Source organism: Heliangelus exortis, chromosome 7 (genome assembly GCF_036169615.1).
Source record: "Heliangelus exortis chromosome 7, bHelExo1.hap1, whole genome shotgun sequence".
Classification (NCBI taxonomy): domain Eukaryota; kingdom Metazoa; phylum Chordata; class Aves; order Apodiformes; family Trochilidae; genus Heliangelus; species Heliangelus exortis.
In genome coordinates, this window is record NC_092428.1 from 13,013,347 (window position 1) to 13,033,738 (window position 20,392).

General features: G+C 39.0%; 1 protein-coding gene across 1 annotated transcript in view; it reads right to left on the minus strand.

Moving 5' to 3' along the window:
• Positions 1-450: 450 nt before the first annotated feature.
• Positions 451-20,392, minus strand: part of PCDH15 (protocadherin related 15) — a 344,988-nt gene continuing 325,046 nt past the window's right edge. The window contains exons 32-37 of the mRNA XM_071748909.1: positions 11,680-11,701; positions 10,128-10,166; positions 8,880-8,953; positions 7,905-8,037; positions 5,706-7,119; positions 451-3,000 (exon numbers count right to left, since the gene is read on the minus strand). Coding sequence (XP_071605010.1) covers positions 2,414-3,000; positions 5,706-7,119; positions 7,905-8,037; positions 8,880-8,953; positions 10,128-10,166; positions 11,680-11,701 — 2,269 coding nt within the window. The 3' untranslated portion in view covers positions 451-2,413. The remainder of the gene's footprint in view (positions 3,001-5,705; positions 7,120-7,904; positions 8,038-8,879; positions 8,954-10,127; positions 10,167-11,679; positions 11,702-20,392) is intronic.

The following is a 20,392-nucleotide window of genomic DNA, read 5'->3' on the forward strand; positions in this document are numbered from 1 at the left end:
CACAGACTCTCTTTGACAACAATATTCAGAATTTTGAAAAACACTACAAGTTTAGCTACAATTGAGTTAGATTTCTGATAAATCCTACCCATTACTTAAAAAGTGAAATTGCTTATTGAAATTCCTTATTGAATTTTCTGCTTGTTGTATTGTGAAAAAAGTTCTGAGTGCTTGGGCAGCACAAAGGAGACTGCATTGGCAGCTTTGATAAGCATGTGCAGCACTACAGAACACCAGGGACTGTCAGGCCCAACAAAATCCTTCACAGCTCAAGCTAAAGCTGGTAAAGCCATGAGTCTCTAGAAAAAAAAAATTGCTCAGAAAACTGGGAGCAGCAGGGACAAAACATTTCTCTAAAAAGCATACGACCGTATCAAAGTATTTAGTAAGAACAGAACTGACAGATCTTGCAATAAAAGTGATATAGTGAAATAATAACAGTATCTTAAATAGGATTAAAATATAACATTTTACTAGTTATTTCAAAGAATAGTTTTTTCTTCCATTTCTTATTTGTATATTCAGATGATTATTTGTATATTCGGAACTCCAAATAGCTATTTTTTGTTAGGTACCAAGTATAACTATGTCAATATGATAGAATTAGGAGAAAGAAATATACCTGATCTTTTTTTTTTCCTTGTGAAATGCTACACTGCATTTCTCATTCAAAAAGTTCAAAAACAAGCATTGTCTCTCAAAATATTTGGCCAGAAACCAAATTTGAAAGAAATGTCACATTTACATCAGCACAACATGTGAATAGCTTCTAAAAACAACCACTAAAGAGAGACCTCTTGGAGGAGACCCTGTAGAAAGGCAAAAAAAGCACTGGTGCAGTAGCAGAAATCCATTCACTGCCTGGGCAGGACCAAGAGCCATTGTCATTCAGGTCTTGTGGTGAAACTCAACTATAGCACCAGGGAAAGAATAATAAGACCACTCATTTCCTTTCAAATTGCATGCATTTATCTGTTGACTCTTCCGGTCTTTTGAGAGGTATCCATATTTTTTTCCCAACTAGTTTGATCTTACCCTGAAAAAAAGTTTACATAACACAACAGGACACTTTTCTCATGTGACCAGGAATAATTTTTTTTTGCTGTATCACATCAGAGAAAAAGACTTTGCTCAGTATTGCTGGTGTCTTCTAGGTCTTGTGGCATTTCTCAGCTCCTTAGTCAAACTGTAAAACTTACTACTTTGAGGTACAAATAGAAATTATAAGTAGGTGCCAAAATTGATGTAGTGTATTTTACAAATCATAGTTACTTAAAGCTTTTTGAACAGTCCTGTGTGTTCTGACACCCTTTGCCCTTCACAGATCCATTTATACATACTGGCCTCATACAAGATTCACTTTTTGTCCTCATCCCCATGATCCATTCATCTTTTCAGCAGGTTTATGTTCAATGCTATTGAAGTGGAATGGTGATTGTACCATTTAACCAAACAGTTAGTGGGGCTTGAAAATGTATCCATCCCCTTCCTATTAATTACTCTTTAATGCCTATTTCTATCACACAGAGTCATGTATCATCCTGGTTTATTTCAGAGGAATTTAGCCATAGGATGACCATTATTGATGAAGCATAAAAATTGGAGCTAAAGAATGTATAAAAGAAGAAAAAAGAACTGATGTGGGAAAAGAGGAAAAGATGAAAAATTGATTTTGAAGAAAACTGGAACAAGCTAATTTACAAAAGAAAATGAACAAACCATGGCCAGATAACTCTGAATAAGATTAATTGCTACACATTTTCTTCCTCTTTGCAATTTTTATCTTATTTAATCTTCTGTTCACTTCTCTGTAACACTGTTAACCCTGATTCCACTCTGACATGAGCTTGCAAGCTGGGTGTTGAGTGATACCCTGCTGCATAAACTGGTTTATCACTATCCACTTTGGTACCGTTACTCAAATTTAAGCCAGCCGTGGATTTGCTCCATTGACTTTCATGGATTTATTTTTAATTTATTACGCTGTGTTCAGAATCAAGAACTCTGGATATTAATCTTGAACATAAATAGACAATTTCCAAATCTAAACAATATAGTCACAAGTATCATACAGCAAAACAAGCCATGTATAGAACTGTCTGAAAAGTTAACCAAATGCTACTCTGCACTTATTAGTAGTTTACTGTTTAATAAACAATAAATAAAGATCCAAAACCCCTAATTAATTTAAATGAAGTATTGTTTAGTGAAATGGAATTCTGTCAAAATAGTTGTTGGGAAGGACAATTAATCGGTACAAATGTGAGTGCAAATTCTGTTTTTTAAACTTTAAAGCGTGTTGTTTGTTGTATACAACGTATGTGCACAATACAAATTTCATACATTTTCTTCAGTGACAATAAAAAGCGCAGTTTATTATAAACTGAAGTAAAAATAAAAAAATAAAATAAAATCACAGTTTTGTCATTGGTATGTGAAGGTTGTTCCAGGGGCCCATCCAGAGCTCCTCTTCATCAGACTGAGTGTGTTCACTGTGTGACTCCAAAGGCTCTTTGACATCCTCATTATCAAGAACTGATTCTTGCTCTTCTGTGCTTTTCATTTTGGAGCCCCCTGGCTTTGTTACTGTATTTTCAGCCCCTATAGTAGAGGAAGCAAATGAGACACTGCAAGGTCTTGTGTTCATTTTATCACCAGAAGATGGTCCCTTTGCCAACATGTTCAGTGGGACATTCTCCTCGTGTGTCACTGCCAGCTTGTCCAGTTTCTTGAACTGTTTCCCCAGCCTCACTGGAGAGGTGACTTTTAAATTATTACCAAGGCAAACACGACGGGTTCTGACAACAGAGCCATTCTGTGCAATGTAGATGTTACCATTGATGTTGTTTTGAGTATTTGGGTTATTAAGACGATTCCTCTGGCTGGAATCAGGAGTGCTGTCTTCTCCAATGGAGCTGGTCTCATACTCTGGGTCGACTATCAACTTGATCTTTTTCTTTCTGGCCCACTGTTTGACAACAAATAGAAATGTCATTAAATCTTCATCACTTAATGTCATCACTTTCTGAAAGAAAACGTCTGTGAATCACAGCATTGGTAAGCCAGTCATATTTTGACAAAGCAATGTCAGAGATGAAGAGAGATGAAAAATGAGATTAATTACTCCTAACAGGAACTGGAAACTGCCAATGATGAAGCTACTGTTTAACTGCTACATAACAACTGTACTAATGGGTAAATGCTAGGAGGTTCTCACAAGTTTCCTTCCAGAGCATTACTCCATTGGAAATTCAGTGCCTTGAGCAGGTCTGGTTTATGTGCACAGCAAATCAAGCAAAGAAAGACCTTGGGACCTACCTACAGGAAATTCTCAGGAATTTGGCAAAATTGGCCAGTTTAAAAAAGGAAGGCTTGATATAAGGCTTTGTGCCAGTTCTAGTCTAGTGGAATCAACTGAGATGCTTTGCTATGAAATGGGTGATGGTGGAGAAATGAGACTTTAGATTTTATGTAATTTATATATTTTCTTACAGAGCTAGTGCAATTTCCATGTTTCTGTGGCTAGTAGTGGACTAGCAGTTTGGACTAATAGTGATTATACAAATCCCATTAATTATTTTAATTTATAATTGATCTTTTTAAAAATAAATACCTTCTTGCAGTACACTGAAATAAACCACTATCATTCTTGAATTAATAATGAAAACATTGTTATTTCACTAAGGCATCAGATACCATCACGTTATCTCCCACTGCAATACATGCACATGCACAAAAGAAAAGTAAGGTTTTAGAGGAAGAAAATCATTTGAGGTACAAAAGAATGATGATTACTCTTCAGGTTTTGAGAAGCTAAACTTTGTGTGGTTACTTAGATGATTATTCTTTCATTCCTGATAGAGACACACAATTTTCTTCACACACATACATTCAGGTGGATGGAAAGACTGAACAGTTTAAATGGGATCTAAGCTGAAACACTGTGCAGTTGCAACTTTGTGCTATATGGGTACACAAAAAAAGCAGGTAAGTGATCATAAATCAAGTTCACATTTCTAATGGAGCTAAAGACAGTAGTTCAAAAGTTAGTATCATGCTTTGCAGCTCAACACCAATTGTCCTAGCTGGATAACTCCTCCATTCTAGCAGGCTCAAATAGCTTAAAAAGGCAAAGGTTATGCTCTCCCCCATCTAACAGAGACTTCCTGGCAGAGCTCTGGTGTACCTGCCAGAATCTGTACCACCTTTAAAGTACTCACTCACAAGACTAAGCCAATACTGACCCAAAACTCTAATTTTATTTAGGCTTTCTAGGGTTTGTCTAGATAAATCCAGTTGTTGAGAAAAAAGCTCTGTGACTTTTGCTACAAGGTAAACGGAACACAGACAGCTTGCACATATACAGAGCTTGCACACTCCCTGTGCCAATAGCCCAGGTGAGACCAATAGCCCAGGTGAGAGCTCCATGAGGAAGCACCTCAGGCAAAGGTTGTTAATGTGATGAAAACATAAAGGCCACTTGTGCTGTCAGTAAGAGGGTTCCTTTCTACACAGCCATGGTCATTTTAAGCACAACTGTGCTGGTGAAAGTGCTTCAAGATTTTTCTACCGAATGACATCAGATACTCCAGGTTACTAAATTATAAAAGGCAGATACTAAAATGCAGAAGGTCACTTTCAGGAATACTTTCCTGTTACCCATCTAAAACTTTTAAACAGATGTTTAAAAAAAAAAAAGAAGAAAATCACTGTACTCTCAGGTGAGAAGGGCAGAAGTTGGAACATATAATCCATTTTCTTTTTGGACAGAGCTCACTTTGTACACCTGCCTCTGCATTCCTGTCTTGTACATCATTAGTACCTGAAAACTGAACCTCAGGATGCAGAAACAGTTTAATCCCAGTTCTGCTACTAATGCTCCCCAGTTATGGGAATGTTTCTTTGCTGCAATTTCAGTTGTCCCTCCAGCAAACAAGACTAATGTTTACAGCAGAGAACTTATTTGAAGATTAGCAAATGTAGTCTGTTAGGGAAACATAAAATGAAATTGTGTTTGAATTGTGTTTTCATCCCCATCACTGTTCCTCTTCTTCACTAAATTCCATCTTTTTCACCTTTTCTTTCCTGCAGTGTTACACTTTCTGACAGACAGAGCCTGCATGAACAGAAGGCTTTTAATAGGTCTGTGTTCTCAGGTTTGCCAAGCTTTCCATCACAGCTAATGCAAAATGTCATGTTACTTTGCTTCACAATGTGCATTATACAGAAAGGATTAAATCTAAAAGTGAACACAATGCCTCTTTAACTACATTACAGAAATTAGCACAGAAAAATAAGTACTCTTTCCTGCCATGGCTCACTGAAAATTAATCCTTGTATATCCATCCACCACTTAGTATACCTCATAGTCCCTCAGAAGAATCACATTGGTTTGGTTTTCTGTAATTCTGTCCTTAAGACAGCACACAAGGTTCAAATGCTGCAGCAAGAATCTCTTGACAGTTTCTTTTTTTGCCTGTCTCAAGTAAGTGTGTATTGCTTAGGAAAGATCAGACAGAAGGCACAGCAAACAAGATCACTCCTTACTGCAAAATGCCCACCTACTGTTGCTCCTTTTTAAAAGGATGTAGAATCACCAGCAGTCTCTGACTCCGTAATGGCAGCATCCAGGGTCTCACCTGACTGAGACTGGCTGTTCTCCTGGGACACCTTTTTTTTGATTTTCTTTATTTTCTTGTTGGTACCAGAACTTTGATTCTCAGTATCAGTTTCACCAGAAGCAGCACTAGCTGTGTTTTTTGTCCCTTCAGTACCCTTGGAAGTAACACTGATCTCACTTTCTAGGCAAGATTCATTTTTACTGATAGTTTCCTCCCTGTCACTAGCATCTCTATCAATCTCTTCTGTGCTTTCATCTGCACTCTCCTCACTATTACTAGCTGATTTTCCTCTCTTGTCTTCTTTAGTAGCAGCAGTTTTTGCACTGGCAGAGGCTTCAGAAGCTCCCTTATTTGATTTACCTGACCTGTCATTGGTGACTGTGTTGACTTCTTCCACATCCACTTGCTCATCTTCTTCTGACACTTCTTCTATCGTGTCTTTTATTTCAAGGCTGGTGGAGGAGGTTTTGCTCTTATAGCTGGATCCTGAACTTTTCCTGTGGCTTGTGTCCCTGGTGCTACCTGATGTAGTAGTGTCAATATTTGATTTCTGGCTCAGTCGCCTCGCTCTCCCACTAGAGCTGCCTCCCCTACTTTTTACACTTGATTTTTCAGTGCTTCTTCTACTACTCGACTCACTAGTCCCAGATTTGCTGTATGAACTTCGTGTAGATGAGCTTTTTGACAGGCTACCACCTTCATCACTGTCTGAGTCTTCCTCATCATCGTCCTCTTCAGATGAGTCCTCCTCCGATTCACTGCTGGAGCTGGATCCAGAGTCATCAGAATCCTCAAAGTCATGTCCAGTGTCTTCATCTGAGTCCACAGTACTTTCAGTGGCTTCATCTTGGTCTAGAGTTATTTTCAAGTAGTCTTTATCTTCTGACTCTGAGCTAGAGCTACTACTCTTCGCAGATGATTCATCTGAGGTGTATTTTCTCCTCTTCTTTGTCTTCTTCTCATAATCACTTTCCTCATGTTCACTCTCTGCTGTGATACTTATTGAAACTCCTGATTTTGCTTCCTCTCTTTCCTCTTTATCTCTGCTAATAGGCTCCTGAAATTTTCTGGAGACACTAATGCGTTTTAACACATGGTTTAGTTTTCTCATTGAAGGTCTCTCATCTGTTGGTTTCTGGAAGTAACTTCCCCTGATAACCATGCTTTTCTCACCATCCAGTTGGCGAGCTGACATCAACTTGGCATAACTGGAATCTCTCCTACCAGGTTTCACCTTCTGTAGAATCATTGGGAATATCTTTGCTTTCTTCCATGGAGAACGAGCAGACTCAGTTCTTCCTACAGGTTTGTGAGCACTGACTGATACACGACTTAAGTGCATCACTGCTCTCAGTTTCCTTTTTCCCTGGCCAGCCCTATATGCTCTTCCAGAACCATACCTGAGATCCATCCTATCATCTAAAGGTCTGCCTTCTATTTGAACCCTTGCTCTCTGGCTTAAAGCTCTGCTTGGAGGACCTCTGCCTTGACTTATTGCCTGCAAATTATGAAAATTGAATATGATTACAATTTAAAAGATAGTTAATGTGAAAACTCATATCCTAAAGTAAGTCATCAAGCACAAATGCTACATTTTTTTCCCAGCACCAAAACTAACTTACCTTTTTTAGAATAGCTTTTTAACCAGAGCTATGGGAACAGATTTGCTTCTAGAATAGTTTGCAAGTGCAAAACTACCTTACTCTGCAACAACAAAAAATACTGACTTCGAAATGTTATCTCTTCTCATTCCATTAAAACCCATGTGATGGATTAAGAGTCTAGCATTTCTGAAAATTGGATTTTTTTTTTTAAAAGGAAAATTTATGTCAACTTTCTGCTGGCTGCCACTATCAGTGTAAAATTTCATTATTTCCACTGGTGAACTTTATGATAAATGAGTTTAGGTGACTGCTTTTCTCACTGGAAAATCACCCGTTAGAGGCTGAACCTTAGTAATACCCCATTTGGTTAACAATAAAAAATGGAATTACCTAAGGCTATGTGGATTTTCCTTTAAACTAGATATCTCCATTGAGGGAAAAAAATAGATGGAGATATTGGAAAAAACTTTGCAATTCCTTTTGATTTCTAACAAAGGGGAAAGAGATGCTGACACAAACTTTATCAGCCATCAGGACAAACAATGATTAGCATGGACGGAGTCACTTATTTGATGCCTACAGAGCACAATATTCCAATCAATTACAAAACACATTTGGCAAGGTTTAGCGGTCTGTCACCTCATTGCAGAGGTGGAAAGAGCAGAGCAGAGACACTCACCTCTTCTGCTGTTGATCCATGAGGACTGTAGTAGTAGCCACCGTCACTCTCCACCACGACTTCTCCATACTCATCGTACATCCCGGATGGAGACAGCAACCGCCGGCGGCTCCCGTACTGTGGCAACTCAAACCTGGGAAAACCAACATCAGCACTTCATAACATGCACCAATGTACCAGTGTGTGTCTCTATACACAGCAAAAAATGAACATGCTCTCATCCCAAAAGGACAGTGATTTCTTTGCTCTCCTTTTTCTCCATATTTGAGAAGATTATTGTGTTGGGTTTTTTTCTTTCATAGCAATACAAAACCAAACTTCTTCCACTTGCAAGTGGCTGTAGCGTGTTACAACTGGAGGGTGACCTGAACAGCCAGACCTCTGGATCAGCCAGAAAACCCCCAAGTGCAATGACTTTCTTTCCACGTATATGATTTTTGGGGGGATTTTTTTTAGATTAGGGGATAGAAAAGCAAGTTTTCTGGGATCAGTTCTGGAGAATTCCTGCAAGCTTGTAAGAACAGCAATAATTCCCGTAGTGCCAGCAGTCAGACAGGCATTATCAGAACAAGGCAGGGTGATGTTCATCTGGGTAAATGGAAAATCCAGACACTGTCTGGAAACTGAGCAGAGAGTATCAGTTACCAAACTCCATCTGGCAAACCACAGAAGGAGAGAAGATGATGAAAATTAATTTCCAAGACAGCAGATACATGCAAATAAAAAAGTGAATGTAAAAACAGCATGATGAATGGGGTATACAGTCTGCAGCTCAATAATTGGATTCCTAAAGAAGCAGGGATGCTCCTTTAGCTTTTATAAACAGTTTTGTTGTTAGTACATGCCTCTGTGGATGCAAAGATTAAAGTAATCCTGAGATGAAGGAAAGTCTCCAGATTAGATGCTTTAATATTAAATATCACCAATCTGGAAAAGCAGCATTTTCAGAAATATGTAGGAAAAATTAAAATATACCCATGCTCATAACTGTAGTAATCTTGCCCATAATATTCCTGCCCTGGATCAATTCCAGACTCCATACTTAACTCCTGTCAAAAGAGAAACACTGATTGAATGCAATTCTTATAAGCAGCAATGACTGGTAAAGAAGGTGCAAAGAAGAGTATCTCAAAATGTAAACAAGCAAAATAAAAATTGATAATAATTCGAGGAACCATAATGACTACCAAGAACCACATTGCACAGCTGACAGGAGCTTTATGTGTCCTGTTCCCTGGTATGTTCCCTGGCAGTGACAGTTCTGTGGCAGCCAAATGCAGATGCTGCTCTGGGGTGGAACAATGTACAAAACCCTGATCAGTAAACTGGACCCACAGCAGATAAGCTCTGATGTCTTGTCTTACTCTCAAAGGAAGAGGCTGTGTTGAAAGATTGTGCCAATTTTACTTCAGGTCACTTTTTTTGATGTTTTCTCAACTATCAGCAATCATGAGCAACCTTGGATGAAGTGAAGTACTTGTGTTATTCTACAAAAGTACCAGAGTGTTCTTTAGCTCCTCTCATACACTGGTATTAGGCTACTCTGAGCTGCAGAATCACCACAGAGCACCAGGACTCGGGTTTTGGCAAGGGGCTGTGTGTTACCTTTGTCTCACAGCTTTCTGAACATTCTTCTCCTGTCCAGTGAAGCTGTGTCAGAGCATCTTGCTGCAATTACTTACAATGACTACAGAAATGAAGACCATGCAAGATACCACCAAAGGGACATCTGATAATATTTGCTCTTTTGCTTATTCTGGAAATTATACTGGCTCTAAAAGATTTGAAACAGCAAGTATTTGGGTTATAATTGAGGGCTGCCTTTGCAGTTCCCAGCAGTGTGCTAATGCTTTCATTACCTTGGCAGGCCAACCCCTCAGTGCATCTCTAGGTGCAAAAATCAATTATCAGTCAACTGACATCTGAAAAATAGATTGTGGTGGCACAGTGAGGAAATTATTCTGTCTGGGGATCTGCTTTCACATTGTGTGATGAAGTGCACGGCAGCAACAGAAAGACGCTCAAAGGGAAAATCCCAAGATGCAATAAATTTAAGACATTTAATTCAAACAATGTATATGGGATAAGATTGCTAGGACTTTCTTTTTCATCTTAAGGAGTGAGTAGGGAAACATTGCCTGCAACAGAGAAGTTTCTGTTAGGAAATTATGTAAAGCTATTTAAAAAGTTATTGAATATTTAAGTAATGAAAAATATTGGTACCTCTGGTCTGAGAAGAGAAGGTCTCAGCAACTGCTGTTGCTACAAAAGAAAATTAGAAAGGGGTTAATTAGGCAGCAACAATTAAAGTGCAGGTAATTTGGTTTTGAGTTAAGGTTGGGAAAAAACCCTAAAAACACAGGTCTTGAAAATTCTTGTACAGCAGTCACCTAGACACATCCACACTCAATGAGAAGTAGAACACTGTTAAGCACCTAATGTAGTAAATTTACTGTTCACTATTTCTTTTGCTTATTTCTTTCTTCTCTTTATAAAGTAAAATTCCTAGTTTATGTTGTGATTCCCTAAATTATTTAACTCAAGAACTTCTATTAGAGTCCAAGAGAACTATTGGGTGACTTGTGTTGGAGAGAACAGTAGACAAAATATCATCCATAACAGGTAGAAAGCAAATCTATGGGAACCTGTAGTGAGTCAGCTATAAAATACCTGGAGTAACTTTATTTCTTACTCCAGCTTCTGTAATACCATTGTTTAATTTTCTGCATTTATATACTTCTATGGTTTTTAACTGAGTGCCTCGCAACCACAAGTATTAATTCACAATATTAATTCACAATACCAGTAAGACAATGAGGGATTCTCTCACTTGTTTTCTTTACATTTTATGGACTATTTCTTTCTGTATGTGACATGCAGTGAGCCAAGCATGGTGATGTGAGGGAAGAGCCCCCGGGGGACAGCAGAGAGAAGACAGACAGGAGGGCACAGCTCCTCTCAGGTGTCACAGGCCTCATTTTTGGTAGTCATGTTGTTAATTACTCTGCAGCTTCAGTTTCCTGCAAATGGCAGACTGGTGCACATAACTTACAGTTTTGTACATTAGGATCAGATATACTCAGGAAATCAGTGCTATTGTCCCCATGCTCCTCCCAAAACCTGGTGGCACTATTTCAGCCAAGTTTCTTTGCCAAAACCAAACCCTGAGAGATGGGGAAGTTCCGTGTCTGAATTAAGAGACAGAAATCAGCTCTGCAAAGGAGGAAAAAACCCAGCAGAGCAGCAGAAAGTTTGCAATTTATAAACACTACTAGATGAGGAAAAATAGGCTCCAGACACATAACTTAAAAATGAGTAAAACTGATCCAGCTCTGAACAGTAACTACCAGCCCTTATGATAGAATATATTTTGGAGAACTTTCCAATTATTAAATGAGTTCATTCGAATATCTGAAGGAAAGTCTCTGTGTTACTCACAGAAGTCTGTGTATTCCAGCATCAGGCCTGATTAGGTAACGCTGGAAGAAAACACAGCAAGCACAGAGGGAATTCTCTGGAAAACTGTTTTTGGCATTTTGCAGAGCAGGAATCTCCTAGCCTGGAGGTTACATTTGTGCCATGCTGGTTAGTAGACCCTGGTGAACCTATGCCTTGTGAACTTTTTTAACCACATTATATTTCTGGCCTCTAAAATATACAGTAGCCTCTAAAACGTGCAGTAGCAAAGAATTGCACGACACAAGCTGTACAGGAAGAGTATGTAGATTATGTTAATATAATTAATATTTTAAAGGGAAATGGGGAACAACCTTACCTCTTGTTGTGCATAGCCTCTCCTAGAAGTCAGAAAAAGAAAAAAAAAAATCAAATTAGTATACTTCTGTGAGACTACATAAAGATGCATATTGCCATTCTTGCTGGAGAGAGGGGAAAGGATAATGTAACTGGAAATATTGCTAGCAAGAAAATTGTTATCTACAATCCAAAATATGGTTTTCTTAAGATTTGCTTTGGGCATAAGAATCAGTGCGTGAGATAGGCCAGTGAATCTTGGGCAACTTCTCTTGCTTTAGATTGCAAGTGAATGAGAAGAAATCCCCAGTCCCCACAAGCCAGAGAGTCAGTGCACCCAGTGGAAGCAGTGAAGGGAGAGGGCTGAATTTTGTGTTCCATTTCCTTGCAGTCTGCAAAAGAGTTCAGCCCAGCCACCTTCTCTGTTGCATCAGAGACTTACAGAGACAATCTACAAAGAGACTGTTATTTCATGCAGCTGCATAAGCAGTAAAACAGTTTCTCTTCTACTTATGGACTTCCTGAATCCACTCAGGACTTGCTATAAATTGGCCTAGAGCTTCTAATACTACTTTCTGGTAATGACATTATTATAATTATTACCCACTTTCTAACATTTCCGCTGCAGGGAGAAGATCAAATTATTTTTGCTATCTATTATTATTTTGCCACAGGCTTCATGTTTTTGAACTTACTGGAAATTACTTGTTATTGTTTTAAGGCATTTTCTTGAAGCCATAAGTGCATGACAAATGCACTTTCTCTATTTTAGCATTTTGGGCCAGACAATTAAAACAGCTAAACAAACTAGGGAACAGAAATTTAGTTATTAGCCTTCTTATTAATTATAAGCCTGGATTTTAAAAATTTTTTGTTTTTTTAAGAAGAGAAGGGTAAATACTCAAATTACATTGAGCTTAACCTAGAACACAAATAGCAGTCTCCGGATATTCTTTAATTACACTTGAGTAAATAATAGAGTAGAAATCCTTTTAATTCTTTAATATAACTTCTTATAACGTTTTCTATTAACATTCAGCAAATGAAATTGATTATCATAATTAAATCAATACTGTTGGCACATGTAAAATAAAGCTAAAAAAAAACTGAGATGGAGATTTATCATCAAAAGATTATCTGTGAATTTTCAAAGCCCACTTGAGGAACATTGTATTTAATTTCCATATCACCTACAACAATCTTAAGATAAAGAAGGTCTTTTGTCGCATAGAGGATAAATAATCCTATTACTCTTAATTGCTCTTGAGTAGTCACTGTACTGCAAATTAAACCATAAATAATTCTAATTAAGTTTGGGATTCAGCTTTCTTAAAACGGGCACCATGCTGTGTTTTGAGAGATGCTTATACGTCTCTTACAGTTTTGTGTGGCCATGATTAGAAGGAAAAAAAGCTCCCAAAAGACAAAAAATACCCATTCACTCACTACAGCACAAGGATATATTCTGACAAAATGGCAAAGGTCAAAACAACATCATTTGTTTCCAGGAAGGAATTAAAGCTCTCCATGGAGCAAGGAATTGCTTCTGGATAAATATTATCAGCCAGACTTCACTACAGCCAGTCAGAGAAAAAAATCTTCAGTGCAATATGGGAAGCAAGGCCATAGTGCCTGTGATGTCGTGGAATAATATGACAGCTAATATGAGCTGCTGCTTCTTAGCATGAGAGATAAAACAAGAATGAATGTGCACATCCAAATGTGCTGGCCTTTCTCAGTTCTGTATTGCTAGCAGAGGGTCAAGGAACTGTGATTTGCCTAAAGCAATAATTTTCCTCATTACCAGCATCCCAGCAGACTTTTATTTCTTTATATCTGTTTCCATATTAAAAGCAAAAGCATCATAACCCCCAAATACTACAGATACTACTCAGAGAATGCAATTGCTTATCAGTTTGCCCTGACCCTTAACATGAAGCTGGAATGGAGGAGATAGAATCTGGAAGGAAGACAAGTAATGATACACTGCTGCTCAGTTTCACCTTTGCAAAGCACTCTCCACTGATGGAATCTTTGCTCCTGCTCAGTACTCGGCCCAGCCAAGCTGATGAGGAAAAGGGTGAGAGATATCCCCAGGGTCACATCTGTCCCTAATTGCCCACATCAGACAGACTGAAGGAGACTCAACAAGCTTATAGATGCTCAACTTCTAAGCAACCAATATACTGGTTGTAATACTTTGTAGTGCTGCAGAGCTGCAGTAGCATGCAGATATCACAGTAGGACAGAACCTCCCTGGCTTAGGTTAACAGTACAGGCACTGGTAAAGGTCCTCTCCTGGTCTAATAAAATGATTTGTTTAGCAAAGGCTATTTAAAAAAACAACCAACCAAACAAATAACAGCAGGAGAACAAAGGCTGCATTCATTCCAGACAAAATGAAACTAGATTTGTACATTTTCCAACTTAATAAACGTTTCCAGGATGAGAAAATAGGTGTTCCTCATTAATGAAGAGCTCATTATGAGCTCCCCAGACTCTTCGGGGACTGGTGAAACTAAATATTTTAAAAGGAGCTCCTTGTGAGATGTCCATTCTTTCTGCTTAAGGAATATCACAAATAATTGTAGGTGAATAAAACCTTCAAAGTTTATGCTGTGAAATACTAAACACCTGTAGCTTTGCATGACACTTCACACTGCAAAATTAGGTCTTGCTTGTCTTGTATTTCACTACTGATACAATGAATTTCACAAAGCATCTGTTATGGGTCTATAAGCTCTACAGTTGAGTTTGATTACTTGAATTCAAATCCTTGTCTTAAGGGCTGATCCACTCTGAACATGCTTAACACAATAATTTCTCATCCTCATTTTCGCACAATTTCTACTGTCCTGCTGTTTTCAGGACTGAACCACAGCAGACACACAGAAGCAAGAACACACGTAAACCATCTTCTGATTCTAGCTCTGAAATCTTATCAGCTTCTCTACCTAATAGCTGCTAAGTGACAATTCGCTACAGTAGTGCCACTCCTGGAGAATTAAGCATCATCATCAGGTGTTCTACAGCTGTGCATGTCATAAATTATACAGGTTATGTTGCATCATTGCTCCCCCCATGCATTTAGCTACTACTATAAATATCTTGAAACTACAGACTAGCCCAACAAGAGTTTTAAGCAAAGAAAAATTCTAATCTCTCAGCAAAACTTGTGCGATGGAGTCCATGGAGTCTGGCTCTGGGACAAAGAAACAGAAACTGCCTTTAGCAGTTTCCTACTGAAGTATTCATACATGTCCTAATCATAGAATCATAGAATGACTGGGTTTGGAAGGGACCTGAAAGATCATCTTGTTCCAACACCTCCTGCATGGGCAGGGACACCTTCCACTAGATCAGGTTGCTCAAGGCCCCATCCAACCTGTCCTTGGACATTTCCAAAGAGGAGGCAGCCACAACTTCCTTCAGAAACCTGTTTCAGTGTCTCACCACCCTTACAAGAAATAATTTCTTCCTAACGTCTAACCTAAATCTCCCCTTTTCAAGTTTGAAACCATTTTCCCTTGTCCTCTCACTACACATCCATGAAAGAAGCCCTACCCCAGCTCTCTTGTAGGGCCCCTTCAGATACTGGAAGGTTGATATAAGGTCACTTCAGAGCCTCCTCTTCAGGCTGAACAACCCCAACTTCCTCAGCCTGTCTTCATAGGGGAGGTGCTCCAGCCCTCTGATCATTTTTAGTGTCTCTCCTCAGGACATGTTCCAGGAGCTCTGTGTCCTTCTTATGCTGGGGACTCCAGAACTGGACACAGTACTCCAGGTGGGGTCTCACAAGAGCAGAGCAGAGGGGGAGAATCCCCTCCCTTGGCTGTCTGTGCTTCTTTTGGTGCAGCCAAGGGCACAGTTGGCTTTCTGGGCTGCAAGTGATCATTGGCAGCTCACGTAAGCTTCTTGTCCACCATGTCCCCCAAGTCCTTCTCTTCAGGGCTGTCCACAATCCTTTCTCCTCCCAACCCATATTTGTGCATGGGATTGCCTCTACCCAGGTCCAGAACCATGCACTTGTTGAACTTCATGCAGTTTGCATAAGCACACTTCTCAAGCCTGTCAAGGTCCTAACTGCAGATATAAAATAAAAGAGAAAAGAGAAAAAACCAAGCACCATGGAAATGCTGAGTCTCTCCAAAGAGTCCAATAATTAATTACGATTTTGCTCTGAATTACATATTGGATACCAAATGGTGGGTTTAGTTTTTCTTGATTATGTAATATTTGCCTGTCCCAATAGGTTTTTAAGAATTGCCATATTAAACATATTAAACATATTAATTTTTTCCAATGATTAAAAGGAGACTTGCAAGATTGATCAAACTAACATTCACTGAAGTACCAGAATTGCATTTACTTACCGTTTCTTTCAAAGGACAAGCTAATTTATTATAATTTATATATTTAATATAAAGGTCTGATTTAGATGACAATGAGCAAAAAAGCCAGTAGGTAAATCCACATTACATGGATTTTTAAAAGTACTAGAAAAATCTTCACTTTGTGACACTAATCAGAGCAACTTTATTACAATTTAAGATAAATTAGATGTTTCAGCTGTAAAGCTCATGGAAAATGAGCTTGAAAATTAAAGAGAGACACCAATAACTTTCACATGCAAAATAAAAAACAAACAAACAAATGATTTTACATTAAAGAAATTTGTAAAATAAAAACTTTTAATATGCAGTTACAATATAAAAAAAATGCAATGAAAGGCAGAACATAGGTGACAGGAGGGAAGACAAAGTTAAGTGAGAAATGAAAAGAAAACCCTTCTGACTGAGAGATGCAAATGTGACCTGAAAGCAAGCATGGCAGAGCCCTGCATCATCTCCCAGGGAAAACAACAGTGCATTGCTGCACTAACTCCAGCTCACACTGATGAGCCGGCTTACTACTGGCACTTGCTTTCTCTGACATTCAGCATTTTACAATAATACTCCTCCCAGGGGTAACATTTTATGGGCAAACAAAAGATTCCAATAACAGCTGCAGAAAAAGCCCTCTGTTTACTTAGCTGACATACAGTGAAGGATGCTTAATGTAAAGCAGTATCAAGCCTTCTGCGGCTATGACTGATCCCTGGGTAAAAATGGACAGTTTTCCCCAAGAATTTTTTATAAACAGACTAAGAACCAGCATCATAGAACAATAAAATATAGCCCTGACAGAAGAGTCTCTAGAATTATTATAAATTACAAATTGCCAAGTGACCAGCAAAGACAATGTCTGTCAGTTTTTGGGAGTGAATAAGTAGTGATGTAAAGCAGAGAAAGGGAGAAAGTTTGAATTTCTAAAGAGTTTGAGGCAGATACCATGTGCTGCATTAGAGCCATCACACTCAACACTTCACATGCAGAAAACATCCAACTGTAAATATTACAGTGCTGTTGACTGAGACGGAAAGTGTTTCTCAAAATCCTCCACAACACAGCTCAAGCTGCCATTGTGCTGGTTGTGCTCAGCCACAGCTCCTGGAGTTGGCAGCTCTGGTGTTGCAACTGGTTTATGCTTAGCAACGTGTTTGGGCAGCATGTGGTTTTTGTCTATTTGGCTGTACATGTTGGCCACAGATTTTTCAATGGCTGCTAAATTCGGAATATTTTTAAGAATACCTTTCAGCTCCCTATGGGGAGGAGGCTCTGGCACTGCGGCCGGTGGTGGTACAGCTGGCTTTTTGGCAGGGGATTTTGAATGCCTGGCAGGGGAGAGGTGCTCAGTGCTAAGAGGAGATGAAGAAGAAGAAGGAGAAGCAGTGGTTGGAGGCTGAGTATGTGGTGGCAACAGGGGAGGGGATGGAGGTGGTGCTGGAAGTGGAGGTGGCAACTGTGGAGGTGGGGGTGGGGGTAATTTAGGTGGATCTGGAATGTTTTCTACAACTTCTTTGATCTCAGGAGCTAGAAGATTTTGGCAAACTGGTTTCTTTATCCTAGAAGACGGAGGAGTTGGTTTGTGAGTTGGTGGAGGAGAAAGTTCTTCAGGAGAATCATAGTGAGTGACGACTACAGAGGGGACCGCAGAGGCCTCCACTTCAACTACTTCAGCACAAGGTGTTGGAGTGGACAGAGGAGAAGAGCGAAGGCAAGGAGAAGCAGCCACGATTTTAGGAGACTGTTCTAGCATGTTCTCTCCTTCGTGGAAACAGATGCTTGATGACCTGATGGATTTCACATCGGGAGATTTTACTTGCTTCATTTCCTGCGAAGCATGCTGCTCAAACTGTCTCGCCTTCTCTTTTACAGTTAACTTGGGGCCACTTATTTTTTCAAATAGTGGACTGCTACTATCAACACTGCTGTGTTGATTTTCAGGTCCTTCATTCTCTGCAGCTTTGAGTCTTTCCTGATGCCACTGGATGGGGTCCATGATAACTGGCCTACTCAGACAGGCAGGCGCGTGTCTCTTGGTGACATGAGCTGGCACCGTCCATGCACGGTGACTGCCCCTCAAAGAGGCATCTCTCAAGAGGAGGCCCGAAGGAGAAAGAGGAGCTAGAGTATTCTTTCTTTTCTGTAGAAACCCAGCAGCAGTGGGACTTGGAGTGAGCCCTTCCACATATAATGGGTTTCGAGTTGTTAATGGGTTTTCATCAGATAAAAAAGTAATATTACTTGAAGATTTGGGCAGGTTGTTTTTCAGTGATCCATTGATATTAGATTGCTTGTGAGCCTCAATGGCACGGGAAGCAAAGCTGCTTATAACTTTCTGACGGTCTCCTTCTTCTAAGACTGACTTTTTTCCCCTGCTTTGTTGGAAATGGTAGAGAAGAAAAAGACTTGAAAGAAAAGAAGATAATCACATGTGAGGAAACATGCATGGACATAGACACTTATGAAAGAGAAAAAAAAAGAACTTATGAATCAGAGCCATTACATCAAGCAAGCTACTACTATCCAACAGGAAGACCACATTCACTAGACTACTGGGCAAGACATTTACTTTTACATCTTCTTTAGGGAAGGACTTGAGGAAGCAAAATCAAAACATATTTTGAGCTATTCAGCAGGTTAAAAATTAAGTTAACCTCTTGAAAAAAAACCCTTAGATTTCAAAAGTATCAATCAATACTGTGGCCTACCTACCCAGTGACACAAAACATCGGTGCTATGTAGTTCTGTGATACAACCTATCTACAAGAGCATGGAATCATGGCAGTGTCCTGTATGTATGTCTAGTTGTGCCTCCATCACTCAAATGGCAGCAGCAAGATGCTGCACTGAACACAGCCAACCAAAACACCCACAGGGATTTTCAAGGGGAAACTATTCTATAATACTTTTGCATCAAAACTGTGCTGTTCTATAAAACATGGGTAGGATTAGACATCGACTTTGTCAGACAAACCACAGGCCACATGCAAAATGAGAACTTGGGAATAGGCTGAGCCTGAACTCCTAGCCCCAGGAGGAGTTACAGGGGCACCCTAGCACATCCCTGCAGAGTGTCTGTGAGAAAGACAGTAGAAGCTGAGATGTGGGTCATGCTCACACCATTCTGAGATTTATTCATAAGGAACTGCCAAGCTAGGCATTGGTTCTTGCATTTAAAATACATGTATTGATACAGACATACCAATAGGTGTATGAATTTCATCTCTGCATCAAGTTAACCCAAGTGAAAAACCCCTGCAGTTGGGTTACACAGAATTTCTACCTCAAAAATTAAGGTGTATCACCATTTTCTAGAATTCACCTAGCACCTCTGAGCGCCTTATCAATCCACTTTCCTCAAATATTTTTAAAACCATATACTTCTGAGCAGATTTTAAGATAAACAGGATTTTAAAATCAGTAAGTCTAAACGGTCAAGATAGAAAAGTGTTCCCTTACAGCCCTATTTTAAATAATGATTCCCTGAGGCTGAAAATAAACTTATTTCCCTGTGATTTATTTGCTTGTTACAAATTCAGTATCTTGGTCATCATCAGATAGAGCTCAAAATCAGTTCCCTTATCCCTTCAAAGAGCAGGTCACCCTTGTTAGCAATGAGACCAAATCAAAAGGCATTTCCATTGCTACCATATACAAATATATTGTAAACAAATTATTTGTTGTCTAAGAAAACCAAAATAACCCAACCAACCAACCAAAAAAACCAAAAAACAATAAAGACAGTCTTAAAAAGGACACCTAATCTAAAAAGCTCTCTGAAATACTAAATATACCTATAAGTCCTCTGCCCACGACTGGTACTCCCCATTTTGAATGCCACTCGTAAAAATTTCTTATTTTCTGCAGTGAAGCAACTGCAGCATAGCACAAGTGGCAATGACTTCTATATACACCCAAAAAATAAAAAATGCCATATAAAACTATATAGAGCTGTCCAATATTTTCATAAAACATGCTATGTTACAAATTCTAACTCTTGTTTCTAGCAACATTTGAGTGCTAATATTTAGCTTTTTGGATAAAAGTTAGGCTTTATTAGCAAAAGGAAAAGGAGGAAAAATAAATTCTGCATGATTACATGAATGCTGGAAGATGAAGTTTTATACCTGTTTGCCAGATTGTTCCCTCTTTTTTGGTGTTGTTTTTTCATATCTCTGAAAATATTACCAAATCTAAGTTAATGAAAATTTATTCTCTGGTAGTTAAATATTCCCTAGCAAAACCAGAAGTGAATTTTAAATAACTAGATGCAGGATAGGAGTTAATTAAAGTATACTACATCTCCTCTAAGTTATTTAATATGTGAGAATCTCCCATGGGTTTGCATTT